General features: G+C 37.9%; 2 protein-coding genes across 2 annotated transcripts in view; both read right to left on the reverse strand.

Moving 5' to 3' along the window:
* Positions 1-367: 367 nt before the first annotated feature.
* Positions 368-10,659, reverse strand: got2b (glutamic-oxaloacetic transaminase 2b, mitochondrial). The gene is made up of 10 exons (XM_038308632.1): positions 10,494-10,659; positions 7,394-7,550; positions 6,654-6,782; positions 6,509-6,568; positions 6,273-6,434; positions 5,849-5,953; positions 4,853-5,003; positions 4,458-4,623; positions 3,343-3,493; positions 368-1,413 (listed from the first exon to the last, which is right to left on the reverse strand). The coding sequence occupies exons 1-10, from the start codon at positions 10,574-10,576 to the stop codon at positions 1,291-1,293; spliced, it is 1,287 nt and encodes a 428-aa protein (XP_038164560.1). The 5' UTR covers positions 10,577-10,659; the 3' UTR covers positions 368-1,290.
* A 4,357-nt stretch (positions 10,660-15,016) lies between these two features.
* LOC119798985 (calretinin-like) overlaps positions 15,017-15,592 on the reverse strand; it is a 33,753-nt gene continuing 33,177 nt past the window's right edge. Inside the window, exon 11 of the mRNA XM_038308662.1 lies at positions 15,017-15,584. Within this exon, the coding sequence (XP_038164590.1) occupies positions 15,468-15,584 (117 nt within the window). The 3' untranslated portion in view covers positions 15,017-15,467. The remainder of the gene's footprint in view (positions 15,585-15,592) is intronic.

Raw genomic sequence — 15,592 nt, forward strand, 5'->3', positions numbered from 1 at the left:
TTCATAGAAAACAAACTGAAAGTTTTTGTATTTATAAAGCAATCCTATATGTGCCAACATATTCATAGTTCAATATCTGAAATTTAGAAAGTGACAAAAGAAAGCATGACAATAAGTACCACCCTTATAAAGAAACCAGTTTTTGCCAAACAGAAAATTTTGAACTTTTAGAAACATCCTATTTTAGCATTTGTAAGAATTTTAATTTGACCTAGTAATATGAACTAAAGAAGCTATTAAAAAAAAACAATTAGCATAAACCATTGTTTCAAATAAAAGATCTGCACAGAAAGGCAGAATGTCACATGAACACTGATAAAAGCATTAGCCTACTGCACATGCAGAGAAAAAAAAAACAGAAGCAAACTTTTCTCTTGAGGGATTTATTGTTTGTTCAGTAAGTAAATGACCCATGATGTTTAGTTTCACAAGTACTGAGCATGGAGACAAAGTCCCAGGAATATAGGCAAACTGGGACACATTTCAAATGCCATTTGTATCGAACAGGACACAGTACTGCTTTTGTTAAAATCGATTGGTTTTATGGTTTGATGAAACACCAAATTGAATATCACAACATCCATCTTACCTTACATCCAATTACTCCAGTTTCACTCTTGTGCTCAATATATTCTGAGAAGTTTTAAGATGGAGCGATTGAGAAACTACTGCTTTGTGAATGAAAACTCAAGAATCACACAAACCTAGAGGAAAAGTACTGAATGCAAAGGAGATAACTGAGCTATTTTAAATACAAAGATCAAATAACAGTGCTTGATGAAATTAAAAGGGAACTGATAAATGCCCATTCTTACAGTAAAACCCAGAAACAAACTAAAATAGTGCCACATATTTGATAAAGTGCTACAACACCACAATGATAAACAAAAACTGTAATTCCTAAAGATTTCCACAAAGCAACAGAAATTTCAACTTGCACCTTAAGCTTACATGCATTACCCTAAAGATGAAATGCATGAGGGTCAAGAGCAAACAATTAGAGATACAGAGTCAGCAGCAGATTCCAAAGAGTAAATAAAAGACAATCAGCTCAGTCACATGTTTGAAACATGGCATAGGGCATCAGTTCAGAGGGAGATTGCAAAAAAAAAAAAAAAAAAAAGATTTTTACCAACAACCGTCCCAATAGTGAACTAACGCTAAAATCCAGAAGAGAAAAAGTTAAACTAAATATTAACAACTCCTTTGAAGGTGAAACAGAGGAGTGAAGCATAAGAGGCTCCTCAAGACGGCAGCTTTGAATCTTCTGTTCTTCCAATAAGAGCCCCTCTACTTGGTGACCGCATGGATTGCCTCCGCCAGGTAGCCTACATTCCCGGAGGACACGCCGGCCATGGAAATTCTGCCGTCTTTGGTCATGTACACCGAGAAATCTTTTGTCAGACGCTCAACCTGCAAGAAAAAGAAAGCAAAGATGCAGTAGAGCTTAAACGAGTGCTAGAAAAGTCAGAGGTGGCAAAGAACTATAGTTTTTCCAAGGTGTAGTAACTAGAATGGAAGAATAGAATAAAATTCAACTGTATTGTCGTTACACGGTCACAAGTACAAAGCAATGAAATCCACTCTTTGCCTTTAACCCATCCTCTTGGGGAGCAGTGGGCTGCCATTGTGCGTCACCCAGGGAGCAGTGTGGGGTTAAGGGTCTTGCTCAGGGACCCAGACTGGCAGTCCATGGGAGCGGGGCTTGAACTCAGAACCTCTGGGATCCCAGCGCAATGCTCTAACCACTAGGCCACCTCTCCACTAAGATCGATGTGTTGTTATTAATCTGCTTTTATGATTAATTTCAGACAGCACCCTCTAAAATAATGCTAGAATATCTCTTCAATAAGTAGTAATTTTACAGCACGGCCTCAAACTGAACATCTGAGATATTTCAGCAGCTCTGATGACCAGAGTTCCTGGTCATCAGAAAGATCTGAGCCGTTAATCTGCCAGTCATTAAATAACTCCTTTAGATTACCAACTAGTGTTGATACTATAATTGTACACATAAAAAAAGCAAGAATACAATTCTTGCTTAAAGGTCTATTATGCGAAATTCCCCCAAAAAATAAAATAAAAACTATAATGAGGCTCCTAGAGCAGGTTTTTGCCGTTTGTGAATGAAAATTCATCTCAGGCAGCATGTACCAAAAAAGTTTTTGTACTTACGCTCTAGTATCCACGAAGCAATTTTATTATTTTTATTTCTTTGAATTATGACAATCCACATTTATAAACATATCAGCTTAAAGCATATTTTAGAGGAGGAGGAGGAGCAAGTCCATTTAAAATTTTAAAAACAAGACACACAAACTATCTGATTACGATCAAAGTGTAAAACATTGTACTAACTTAAAATATTACAATAATGACTTTTTTGTCAAGAACTTTAGGAGTTTTCTTGAAGAGAGACTGTTGGGGTTTCAGAATGGCCTCTGGAGTGTGAGACCATGTGGTATGGCAGTAGTTATATGGCTAAATATCATGGCATGCATATAGATTTTTGCTGATTCAAAAGTCAGAGAGGGTCTTATATGTTTAAGGTTTGAAAGATTAAACCTAATTATATAATTTATAAAATATAATTTGAGATTCTCTTTACATGCAGCTAGAAATTTAAATTGGAATCAAAGACCACTCCAAGATATTTAAAGTGTTAAACCACATCCAACATCTCTCTATTGATAAACATTGATAGTTCATCACCCTCTACTGGCTGTCGGGAGAAAAACATGGTTTTCCAATGTTAAGATGTAGACAGGAGTCCTAGAGCCTTTCAGACACTGATAGCATAACGTTGGAGAGAACAGCAGCTTCAATTTTATTTTTTGCATGAATTATCTACTGTCAGACAGATGATTTAATCCAGCGGAGGGCACATTTAGAGACATCAACTTAACCAGCAGAATATTATGGTTGATTGTGTCAAAAGCACAACTGTGGATTCTAACAAAAGAGATATGATAGCATCAGCTACATGCAAGTCCTCCCTTGCTCCCTTTTTTTATTTTGGGATGGCTTTAGGCTCGGCTGCTCTTCCCTTCATCACAGCATATAAACCATAAAAGCAAAAGTGACTGATTGACCAAATGAATGGACTAACAACTGAAACAGCAGTGGACACAGCACCAGGGTAAGAAATATATAAATGAAATGGATAAGTCAAAGGATAAAAACTTAAAAAAGCTACTTCCCAGGAGGTGCACTGCTAATGAGACCTGAATCGGATATGATCGTGTATCGTATTCTGGAACCTAGCAGCTGTGACAGAATTTTTATTCATGCTGGTCTGCCTTCTGCAAACACATTTCACTCGAGACCACACTCTGCTCGTACCTGTTCAGGTTTAAGGCCTGTGAAGCAGAACATGCCGATCTGATCAATAACGTGCTGCCAGTTGTGGGAGGAGCCTTGCTTTTTCAGACCCGCTACCAGCTGTTCCCTCATCTTAATGATGCGGTTGGCCATGCCATGGACCTCCTCCAGCCTGCCAGCAGAAACACATCAAGAAAAAGCAGCATAAAACATTATAAGTATTTTTATTTACTTTCATATTCACCTTTTGTTACACTATCAATTACACAATTTTTTTTTTATCCAGAAAGTTGTAGTGTCCAAATATAACGTTACAAACAGACACCACTAACTACACTGAAAGGTCAGGCATTTGGAAATGTGAACAAGCACGCAAAAGAATCGGATTTCACAACAACAACAAAATAAAGGAATTGAGTATTAAGGCCTGCAGTGTGAATATAGCCTAAGACACCCATGGTAGCTCTGTAGGAGCTGCAGAGATTCACAGCTCAGGTAGCAGAATAATTTAACACAGCACACGGTCATGTACTCTAAACCTGGCCTTTATTGGAAATCTACAAGCTAGGACAGTTAGGATAAGAAGCAAAATGGAGTGTGTTGAGATACTTCTTCATTCTAAGCTGCTCTGATTTAGTAAATTAAAATAGATTTAGTTAAATCCTGGAAAAATTACTGTTCTAGGCTGAAAAAGACCTCAGACCAAGATGAAGGTCCAGCTTCCAGTAGCATTTTTTAGATCAAAGGATAATCCTGCATTTAAATGGCCTAGCCAAAGTCCAGAATAAATCCAACTCAGAATATTTGGCATGACCACACATTCACAGTCCATCCACTCTTAGTTTAAACTATGTTGCAAATAAGAAGGGCTTTCTGGATGCTTAAAGCTGATGGAGGCACACCCAAGAAAAATCTCAACTGAAACTACAAGTAAAGATGATGCTAACATCAGTGAGAGGAGTTCAGTAGATATGGATTCCACACTTTCTAGATTTAATTTTATTGATGAAAACTGTTTCCTCATTCTTCTAATTCACAGATATGTACAGAGCTAGTCTAAATCACAAGTACAAGATTTATGGAAGATGATGTTGAAACCTGAACTGCTTCCAGTTCAGGGGCTTTGTGCCTTTTACCAGAGAGTGCGCAACTCGGGTGTGTTGAGAATGGTTGAGGCGATTCTGGCACCGTTCATTGGTGGGTTGGAGTAAATGGGCCTGATAAGGATCTTGAGTTGGGATTCCACTCTCTTTGCCTCTTCAGCGTCACTGCACACAACAGTGAACCCTCCGACACGTTCACCTGCCGGTGCCAAGAGAACAGAGTCAGAGAAGCTAATGACAGAGAAACGTAAAAGTCTGATTCTTCATAACAGCTGAAGGGTATTCACTTAATATTCGGTTAAGATGTTAATGTTTGATAATTCCTAGAAGAAATCAAACATTTACCAGCAGGTGGCAACAAAATACAATCTTTCACCAAAGCACTGCAGTCTGGCACAAACTGTTTGCACTAAAGGAACCTGACTTACCGTACAGTCCCATGTTCTTGGCGAAGGACTGAGAAAGCACGATGTTGTGGCCGGTCTCAATAAAGTGCCGAACAGCCCAGGCGTCACGATCGATGTCACCGCTGGCGAAGCCCTGGTACGCCATGTCGAAGAAAACCAGCAGGTTCCTTTTCTGTGGCGTTAAACAAACACATAGGAACCTGTTAATATTAAAACAATGACACCACAAGTTCCTAAAGCCCCTGTCACACCATGACGATTTAGACAGCATGTCTGACATCCCTGAATCTTAAACACTACCATACGCTGAACTTTGTATTTTTTCAATTTTTGGCATATGCATAGCATATTCATAACTAACGCATAACTTATGCATAATACATGCAGCGTAATGTCCATGAAATGTCACAAGCGAGTGTCCTGAGGAGGGCAGCGATGCGCCCGGCCTGCAAAAAAAGATGTCTGCTTAGAAGTTTGTTGGTGGTGGCCTTGAACGCAGGGAGGATCCATCACACTCAGCTTCTTGCTCAGCCTATGATGGGGGTGCAGTCTGGAGGGGTACAGACAGTTTCCTCCTTTTATACCAAAATTCTGCCAATACACCTTTACACAGTAGCTGTAAGTTAGAAACATGTTCACCGATCCTCTGGACCACGTCTAATACGTTGATATGCGTTGGAGATAAATTCTTGATAAGTTACACACAAGTTATGCGCATAGGTTTGGATAAGTTACTTTTGAGTAACTTACACTTAATTTATGTCAAAGATCAGAAATTTTGGGCATGTTCAAAATTTCTCAACATTCATACTCGCTGTATGCTCATAACTTATCCAAGGTATGCCAGCGTTTTTGACAGAGTTTTTGTACATCAGGCATATACTGGCTAAATTGTCATGGTGTGAGTGCGACTTAATGCACTGCACTTATCTGACTACAGGCCTGTGTAGGACCCCTAGATAACAGCTCAATTCATCAAGATGTTCATGAAATCCTGCAGATGTGACCATTCCTCACCTTCACAAGGTCTGCGATCTCCTTCCACTGCTCTGGCTTGGGATCCACACCAGTGGGGTTGTGTGCACAGGCGTGCAGCACGATTATGCTCTTCTCTGGAATTTTCTGAAATGCAAAATGAACTCATAAAGATAAGATACAACTAATACTGCAGACACAGAACTAAAACAATAAATAACTAGAGTCATTAACCAGCTAACATAAAGCCGTTAAAATACAGTTGATATTATCAAGTCATCAACTACCTACACATCATTGTCAAAACAGACGTTTACCCCCGGGCTGCTACACCCACCATGGTTTTAAACTTATAGGTTTAAAACTCTACAAAGTTTATGTTCTGTGACAGCATTAAGCCCCCCGGCATAAATCCTCTTACTGATCTTAATCATTTGCTCAAGCACAAAGCTCCACTCTGACTCACAGAGATGTCGTCCAGGGCTCCTTTGAAGTCAAAGCCACAGGTGGAGGGGTCGTAGTATCGGTATGCTTTGAGCTGCATGCCAGCGTCTCTGAAGATGGGTGTGTGGTTCCCCCAGGAGGGTTTGGGCAGGTATACATCATGTGGACCTGTATGAAACCGAGCCTGAGACAAAGAACCATCAGTTTATATAGCCAGCATTGCGTCACAACTGTCTCTTTATATTGGAGAGTACTCACCAAGTAGTTACCCCCAATGCGCAAGGATCCAGTTCCTGAGATAGTCTGGACAGTGATGCTCTGTTGGGAGGTAAATGTCAAATGAATTGGACCATAATCAAACTGGGCTAGATTAAGATTGCTTTAACTGGACTCCATAACTCACCCTGCCACTCTTCAGAACCTCATTGTCGGCTCCAAGAGCGAGCTGAGCGCAGGCCTTGGCGAATTCACCAAGACCGCCAATGGGAAGGTACTCCTTATCCAGTTGTTTAGCTGCAATCAATGCCTCTGCCTGGAGGAAAGGAAAAGAGGTTAGAAAAAAAGATTTTAAACTTCAGAAATCAAAATAAAAAAAGAACAACTAAACTTGTCTTAGGGCTGGGAAATATGACCTTAAATCAATATCACAATAAATCGGGCAGTTTTATCTCAAAACGATGAATGCTACAGCTCCTCTATTAGAAATAATAGAGGAGCAGGAAATGCAACTGATCTATTTACTATTTATTTATTGAATGAACTATATTACATATAACTTTAAAATATTTAAGTCTTGTACCCATTCAAGTTTAAACAATCAAAAATGTGTCAATGAACAGGAGAAAAATGTTACCTCTCTTGCAAACATTTATCTGCAAGGGTAATAGAGACTTCTGCACATCTTTGAACTCAACAGCATGGTTGTGCTGTAGGGTGGATTTGTTACTTTCGGTAGTCCCCACAGTTTTCAGACTAACTTTGCATTTCGTGTTCTTTTGCTCAACATCTATGGCGTAATTTTGATGCCACCGAACTGAGCGTACAAAAACGGCCTGCCGCGTGCCCAACTCTGACAACGCGCTCTCGACTTCTTCTCTGCATGCTCAGCTTAATAAAGGATGTTTAATAGTTTAACCCTTTTACCTTACGAACACAGCTAAGCACAAAAGGCTTCCCCTGGTCATCTCTGTAGGCTCCCACACCAAGGTTCATCTTCTTTGGGTTGGTGTCCCTCCTGAAGGCCTCCGTCACCCCCAGGATGGGATCAGGGGGACCCATCTGCACTCCAGCCCACCATGAGCTGCAAAAGAAAAAAAACATACACCACTAAACAAAAATGGATGTTAACAGGACTGCAAACACTTAAATTAAATAGCTTATATTAATCAATATAAATATCAAAACCCCTTTAAATAACTGCATCAGCTTTAAATCACTGAGATTATCCTTACATGTCTAGTTTAGTTTTTCCCTTCTTGTGATCCCACTGATCTGGTGAGACATGAATGACGCATGTGCAGTGTTTGAGGAAATAAACATAATCCACTTAGCTGTTTCAAAGTTCAAAAACAGAAGAACAAAAAGACAGGCTGGTATTTGTGTTCCTTATTGACTACTAAAAATAGTAAGTCTACTCTAGTATCATAAGCTAAACATGACTGAGTTAAACTTAATATTTGATTAAAAATAGTCAACTTGAAAACTCAAAAAACATGCCCACTGTGTGAGTAAATTCAAATAAAGGCTGGGCCATAAACCCAAAAATCTATTTTATCAATTAATGAAGATTTCTGATTTCTTTCGTCTATGCTCACCTTAGGCTTCCACAGCGCATAAAGAAATCAACCTTTCACTTTTTGTTCCAAGATATATATTTAAAACAGGTGGATTAGATTATTGGTTATTACCATGGGCTGCAAACATTTTGTGCATTATATTTTTTTTCATTTACGATGGAGCTTGCCTGCCAACTTGTTACACAAGCATGTATCACAGCTTGGATTTAGTTTCGCTTTGAATGTAGGTCAACCCAGAATGGATTAACTAAAATCAAGGCAATAAGTTTTAAAAGTAAGTAAGGTAATTAATAAGGTAATGTAATTAAGTATTCAATGAAACTGAGAGAAACAAATGCATAACTTAATCAGATTAATGAGATTTGGTACGAAACAATCTGGGATTATACTTTCAAGCTATCATCCAGCCCTAATAAACGCTTTTGCATTTTGTGACCTCAGCTGCACTCCTTCCCTCACTCATTGTCTCAGGTTTCTCTTGCTTTGTAAAACATTTGAACTTTAAAGCTAAATTTAGGAGGGAACCCTCTGCAAAGGGCAAAAGTCTAAAATTGATAGTTAAATGTGAGATTACTTTAGTGTCTGTCAATTAGATTCCTTTTGAAACAAATCTATCGCATGATATTTAGCAAGAAGTATCAGCTCCGTAAGAGTTAGCTGGGCTATTTATGTGCAATTGTTATGCAGTTGTTTCAATCTGGATTATAGTCTGCGTAATCTATTCATCACCATATTATGGAGCCGGACTACATACCTTAAACTTAATATTTGCAAATTAGCTTAGGTACAAGAAAAGTTGGTTGTGCATACTTAAAACAATAAGTTTTCGCTCTGTATGTAAGAACAAAGAATGTATGTCAATGGAGAAAATACACAGTTGGTGCTTAAATAAGCCGCTGTAACCTACAAAAAAAAAGGGGGGGGGGGGGGGGGGGGGGGGGACTTTGCAGAGCTTCACTTCAGAGATCAATAGAGCAAAGGCCTTTTGGCAAGTTATGAGATTGTTTTTTCTCACTATATGTCTAAGTTTATAGAATCATCACTTTTAAGGTGAGACCTTTGTTCTAGGAAACAAAGTCAATCTAATGAAACTGATAAGACTGCTAATGCCACTCTAGGACATACAATATACATAACACGAAACAATATACATTATTAATGTACCGGTATGCAAAAAAAAAAAAAAAAAAAAAAAAAAAAGATGCACCTTTTCAATAACTGGGGCTAAATCATGTCAAAGCTTTTCTTTATATTTGTTAAATTTATTTTGAAAACGTTGATTCAAATAGTTAAGACCGCCTTAATCTTATTTTTTTTATCTTGATCGTTACTTTTTAAAATGTATTTCTAATACTTTAATTTCAAGCAACATCTGAAGATAGCTTGAAAGGAGAATACTGTTTATCAACCGCTCTGTGATAGCTTCTAATAAAGCTTAGCATTTTAAAGATGCCTTAATTAAAAATAATAAGCTTTTATTATTATTATTTTTTTTAAAGACAATCATTCCGTGGCTAACTGAGTTTGCCCTCCAAGCACAAAGTTAAAGGACGTACCGGCATTTCTTTCTGGTCTTGCTCTTAACCAATCAGCGACCAGAGGTGGAAACCGAAGACCAATCAGCGCACAGAAACAAACACAGTTAGCCAATCAAGTCGCACGGGTTCAATTTTTTTTTTTATTATATTGCTCAAACTTGATGTTGGATGCGACACAAATGCCCTGATAGCAAAAGGGTTTTATCAAGACAGAGAACAAGGGGTTGTTAACGAAATGCAAGTTTATTTTTATTATAATAAAATCAAGCCGTAAAAATTCAAAAAATATCCACTGGACTTGGTTTTCAAGATTTGAAGACGTTTCGCCACCTCTCCAGGAAGCTTTCTCTATTCAAATGTCTGGATCCGCAGTGAGTTTGAGTCTTATATAGACCTGGATGACTGAGAACCTTCATCAGCATAATAAAATCAAGCTAACTCGGGCTATTATTTTCCTCCACATGGTAGTATGCGTAGCATGGGGCGTGTGCTACAAAGTGACTTATTAAACAACAGATAATTTTAGCAACCATTGCTAGCACCAGGGTTATCAAAAATCGGTAGGGATTCGCTAATAAGGGAGATGTGGTAAATTAAGTGTTTCAAAACTATTTAGAAAGAAAGCGAACTACCGCAACGGTGATTAGCATAAGCCGACAGGACAGCGGGGCCTGCTCAAACCATTTGACCCCTGTCAGCTGCTTGTTAAACACGCCACATTGCAGCATTATCTGGCGCCCGTCATAGTTGGCTTATATGATTTAAAAGTGAATAAACAACTAAGGCAAAAAATGTCGAAACGCTCCAGAGTAAAGAGAACATCTCTCAGAGGACTCACACAGTTAAAGGAGCAAAATCTCACTCTTTTCGGTTAGCATGTGCGTGGGCGAGCTTGGGTGTTTGGTTTACCTGTTCCTGCTGGACAAGGCTCCTAGAGCGGGGGAGATGTTGCCCAAGCAGTGGATCACCTTGTTTGACTTGAGGAGGGCCATGGTTGCTGTTCGGCGGAGAGGAGCCTAGCAGGATGTGGACGGTTAGTGAAGGACAGGAGAGACCACGCTGATACGCTTGCAGTACGTGCTGACGACACAACTGAACGTCATGAGCTACTCAAATCACGTTGATGTGTGTTCCGTTTCTTTTTAAGGATCCGTATCTTTTGGCTGTTCTGGTCGACCTGACTTTGTGATGAAATAATAAACGTTCATGTCTTTAGTTAGTAAGTAGTCGTTTCACTGTTAATTAGGTAACAAATTTCTTTCAGGGATACGTGAACATGATCTAGAGGAAGCAAATTAAAACCAATGATAGAAAATTGTCTCTATTTATATATGGCTCAACAATGGCAGTTTTAGACCAAATTTACTAGGTAGGCCTGGATGTGGCAAGGTTGTTTTTTTTACTGTGGCACATAAAAACGTTATGCTCGCTCTGCTTTTTCTCATAGTAGCTTTGCTTCGTCTGTTCCTGGTTGTGACACCATCCTGGAGAGAATTATCAGCTGTGCTGCTGCCATCAGCACCTTTGTTTATAGATGTTGGAGATCTGCCTTTTTTTCCAGTGTAGTCCTGTTTCTTTGACTGTGACTAGCTGAATGTGCTCTCTTCATCCGCTGACATGGGAGCTGGCTCAGAGCTCGTCTGTCTGGCTGTGTGTTTCCTGCTTTTTGTATCTCTGCTTCGGTCTCCTTGAACCCCAGACAGCCTTTGCAGATGGCCACTCATACTGAGTCTGGTTCTGCAGGAGGTTTCTTCCTGTTATAAGGGAGTTTTCCCTCTCCACAGTTACAAGCATGCTTTGAGTCAGTGAGTCGATGCAATCAATTGGTTTTCATTAGATAGAAAACTTTGAATCAATTTTACTGTATGATCTGGTGAACTGTAAAGTGCCTTGAGTTGACATGTGTTGTGAATTGCCGCTATATAAATAAACTGAAATGAATTTAATTATCGTATGGAAAACACACACACAAAAAACTTAAAGATATATTTAATATTTGAATCATACATTAGAGACAGGTTTATGAATACATTTGACATCTGTTTATTTCATGGTACATTTGATTGTTTCATGGGGAATTCCCATTTATGTATTTCATGACATATTTTGGCCCTCAGGGTTTCTAAGAGATCGCATTAAAGTATGTTATTGTGAAAACCACCACATTACCTCCTCTCCTTGTGTCTTTTTCTGTAAGACTTCATCTGAAAACCCAATGAACACACATATAGCTATATTCATTCATTAATGTATTTCATGAGAAAAATAACATACCCTAGTAACCTTTGACCTTTACCTCAGGCATACTCGTTTAGTTTCACGAGACTCCACTAGAGGGCAATGTTACACAGTAAATCTCAGACTCAGACATACTTTAATAATCCCAGAGGGAAATTACTTTAGTTACATGCTTCAGATACACAAAATAAAATACAAAATATGTATAACTATAGATCAAAATAAAGAATATTAATATATATATATATATATATATATATATATATATATATATATATATATATATATATATATATATACGGTATATATATATATAAATCTGAGATAATTTAAGTTCTTAGTCACTGAAATATAGCTGTCCTCGTTTAGGAAGTCCTAATTCTAAGCACTGTTTTGGTATATAAATCAATAATAGCAAATTAAAATGTTTAAATATTTAAGCACCAAGGTGACCAAAATGGATTATTTCTGGATCCTGCAATCAAAAAATAACCCTCCAAATAGGAGCTCTGCAAAAAAAATTTGTTTTCTGCTTTTTTGTAACATTTAAATGTTACAAATGATAAAATAAAATGATTATTTTTCTTTAAAAATATGAATAAAATGAGAGTCCAGCTGAAAAAATGGGTTCTTGTTATTATGTGAAACAATGTGGTTAATCAGATAAAAAGTGATTTAGCAAATCAGACAACAACTTTATCATGTAAGGCCAGTTTGGTCTGAATAGCTTTTTATCTCTTATGTTATAGTAGGTAAACTAATCCAAAAACTACAAAATTATACAGTTGCATGCTGTAATCTATTTGTTTGATTATCTGAAAGATGGAAATGAAACAAAAGCACAAAAAAGACACCTATAAGAGGTCAAACATTTTTTCTCAGTGCAAAAGAAAATGTGTCTGTTATCTTTAGTAATAAAACTATTTGCTGGATAAAACATGATTTTTTAACTTGTGATTAACAATGTCTGATATAGCTACAAGAAAAAAAATTCAAAGTAAATTACTTAGAGGAAGTAAGCATGGTTTCTCAAACTGTAGAGACTGGCAGTGCATGAAACACTTTTCTCAATCTCTAGATAAAAACTGCATCTTCTGGCACACCAACAAGGCAATAAACAGACACCCGACCTTGACTCACATGTCAGCCCTGAATCTGTGCACAGAAGATATAGATTTACCCACCAGACCCCCCGTGAAAGAATAGAAAGGAGGCAGCAGGATGTGAAAACAAGCTAATCTTTACCTTAAAACTGCATGTATTCTGACTTATCTTGTTAAAATGAAATGCCAAAATATATTCCCAAAAATGACGGATTGATCCTAAAGGGACATTAAATGCTGTTGTAACTCATAGTTTTTTTTCTCCAGTAAGTTTTTATATAAGTTAATAACTGTAGACAGGAAAGACAATCTGTAGCACTCTGTCTTGCTATTGATCTGGTAAAGCCTCTGACTGAAGACATTGTGTTGGTGCTCAATAGTGTTTTGGAGCGCATACTTACGACTGTGCTAGGGCTGGACAATTTAGACATAACTTAAATGACAATATATTAATTTCAGGGTTTTTTTATTTACTGTATATTTTCAATATTGATATACTGTATAAAAACATAAAAGCATCAGAAAGACTGCCAACAAAACCCACAGCAGATTCCTGTAGAACCTTATGGCAATTATTTTAACATGTTTTCAGAGCTGTTCCAATATTACATTTTAGAAATATTTGATTTTAAAAAGCAAAAGCAAATTACATAACACTACAAAAAGTCAGAAACTCCAGTCAGTGACAAATGCTCTAGCCATATAGATTGTAATGTGGACGGAAATATAAAAAATATATCACCGATATTGAATACAATTATGAGCCATACATCAGTGATGAATCATTGCAACCCTTAGGCTGTCCATTATGCAGTTTTATTCAGGATTAGATGATTGTTTCCACAAAGTGGCTCACCAGCTTCGTTTACCCAGCTTCTTGTTCATCTTTGATGCACCCAATGACTGCAGAGCCACCTATTTCTGCAGATGACAGGACTGATAATGGAAATCTATGGTTGGAAATTTTAATCTAGACCTGTATTGGTTTTGATGATTAGATTTGGAGTTTTATACAATAGAAATCCAATTAATCGAAAAGGTGTTAAAGTTCTCAAATAAAGATTCTCCATAACATTAAATAGAATCCCTATAGTTCTTGTTATTCTCACCATCTTTGTTCCACCAAGCTTCAACCAGGACGAGTCCAATTAAGTTTGATAAATGAAACACCGAGACTATATTTACTGAAAATTGCACTTTAAACATAACCTGTACCTTCAGCTGCAAATCAAGTTCTAACTTTTCACTGCAGAAGAATAGAGGCTATTTCTGCAATACTGTGCAGCTGTGCATAAAGTGAACTCATCTGCTTGCCTTATTCCTCCAGTCTGAGAGGGACTGATGTGTGTGAAGGAATCAGAGCAGAGATAACTCTCTTTTCCCTTGTCAGCAGCTCACAGCTTGGTGTGCAGTCATACCGTCCCTGTGTGTTCCCCTGTATATCAATAGGATTTTATATATGTATGTGTGTGTGTGTGTATGCAGGCCCAGGTGTGTGCAAAGTTGGACATTTGCAGTGAAGATTTAGTGATCATGTGTGCAGTTGCAGAAATGGCATGAGAAAGATGGTGTGATTCCACTTTGTCAGTTTAATTAAATATGAATGGGCTGGTAATTAATTGATGGACATTAGATGGCCTTGCACTCACATGGGGGTTAAATTCAGAGGAAAAACCTTTTTGTCTACACTGCATTGCTTTCACTTATATAAAGCCTTTGTGTTAAGCCTTATTGACTCTATTGTTTTTATTTATCTATTTTGGATAGTTGCAGCCTAAAGCTCTAGTTGTTCCTCATGCTGTGTCATGACAGACCTTTTTCAGGGAAATTAGGTACGATTTGATCCTGCAGCTCCTATTTTGCTCGCCTTCTTTCAAATGGTCCTGAAAAAGTCACTCAGTACCCCTAAGACTATAAAAAATTGATTCGTACAAGCTTCTTCTACAACACACTTTCTGTTTGCAGGAGATGAGACAGTGAGGGGAACTTCAGAGTACAGGGAAACACTCACATTCTGTGGACCTGACATAATGCTATCTTTGAACTCACTGGACCCAGAGCTGAGTGTTTAAGAGAAACAGACAAAAACACTTATTGGAGCAGCTTTTATATTTCCGTTCAGTTTATTTTTTTTTCTCCAAATGTATATTTCTATAGAACAGTACCAGCCTCCTGAAATAAAACTAGAAAATTATAACAAATTCAACCAAAATAAACAAAACAAGGAAATGCTACAGAATAAATATATATTCCTACATCTACAGAGAACATTTTTAATAACTTAAAAATACAAAGCAAATTGCACAATAATATTCAGTTACCATTAGAATCTTAATACTTAGCTTTATATTTTGTAAGAAAAGAAACATCTAAAACAGCAAGATCAGCGGGTATTTTCTGTGCTTTCAGGCGCACCGTTGTCTTTGCTCTAAGTGTTTTGGCCGGAGGTCACACATGCACCAGGTTACATTGAGAGGTAGGAAGGAGGAAGCAGTGCAGGAAGACAGGAGGGTCCCAAGCAGGCAGAAGACAGGCAGGTAGGTCACAGTGTGGAGTCCCGGCACAGGACAATCTCCATCTCAGTGCGGTACAGTTTCCCTCCGTCAGACAGAGCCATGATGCTCTTCTTGTAGTCCACCAGGCCGGTCGAGTCCAAGTCCTGTTAGG

This window comes from Cyprinodon tularosa, unplaced genomic scaffold (genome assembly GCF_016077235.1).
Source record: "Cyprinodon tularosa strain WSP-4 unplaced genomic scaffold, ASM1607723v1 ctg642, whole genome shotgun sequence".
NCBI lineage: Eukaryota > Metazoa > Chordata > Actinopteri > Cyprinodontiformes > Cyprinodontidae > Cyprinodon > Cyprinodon tularosa.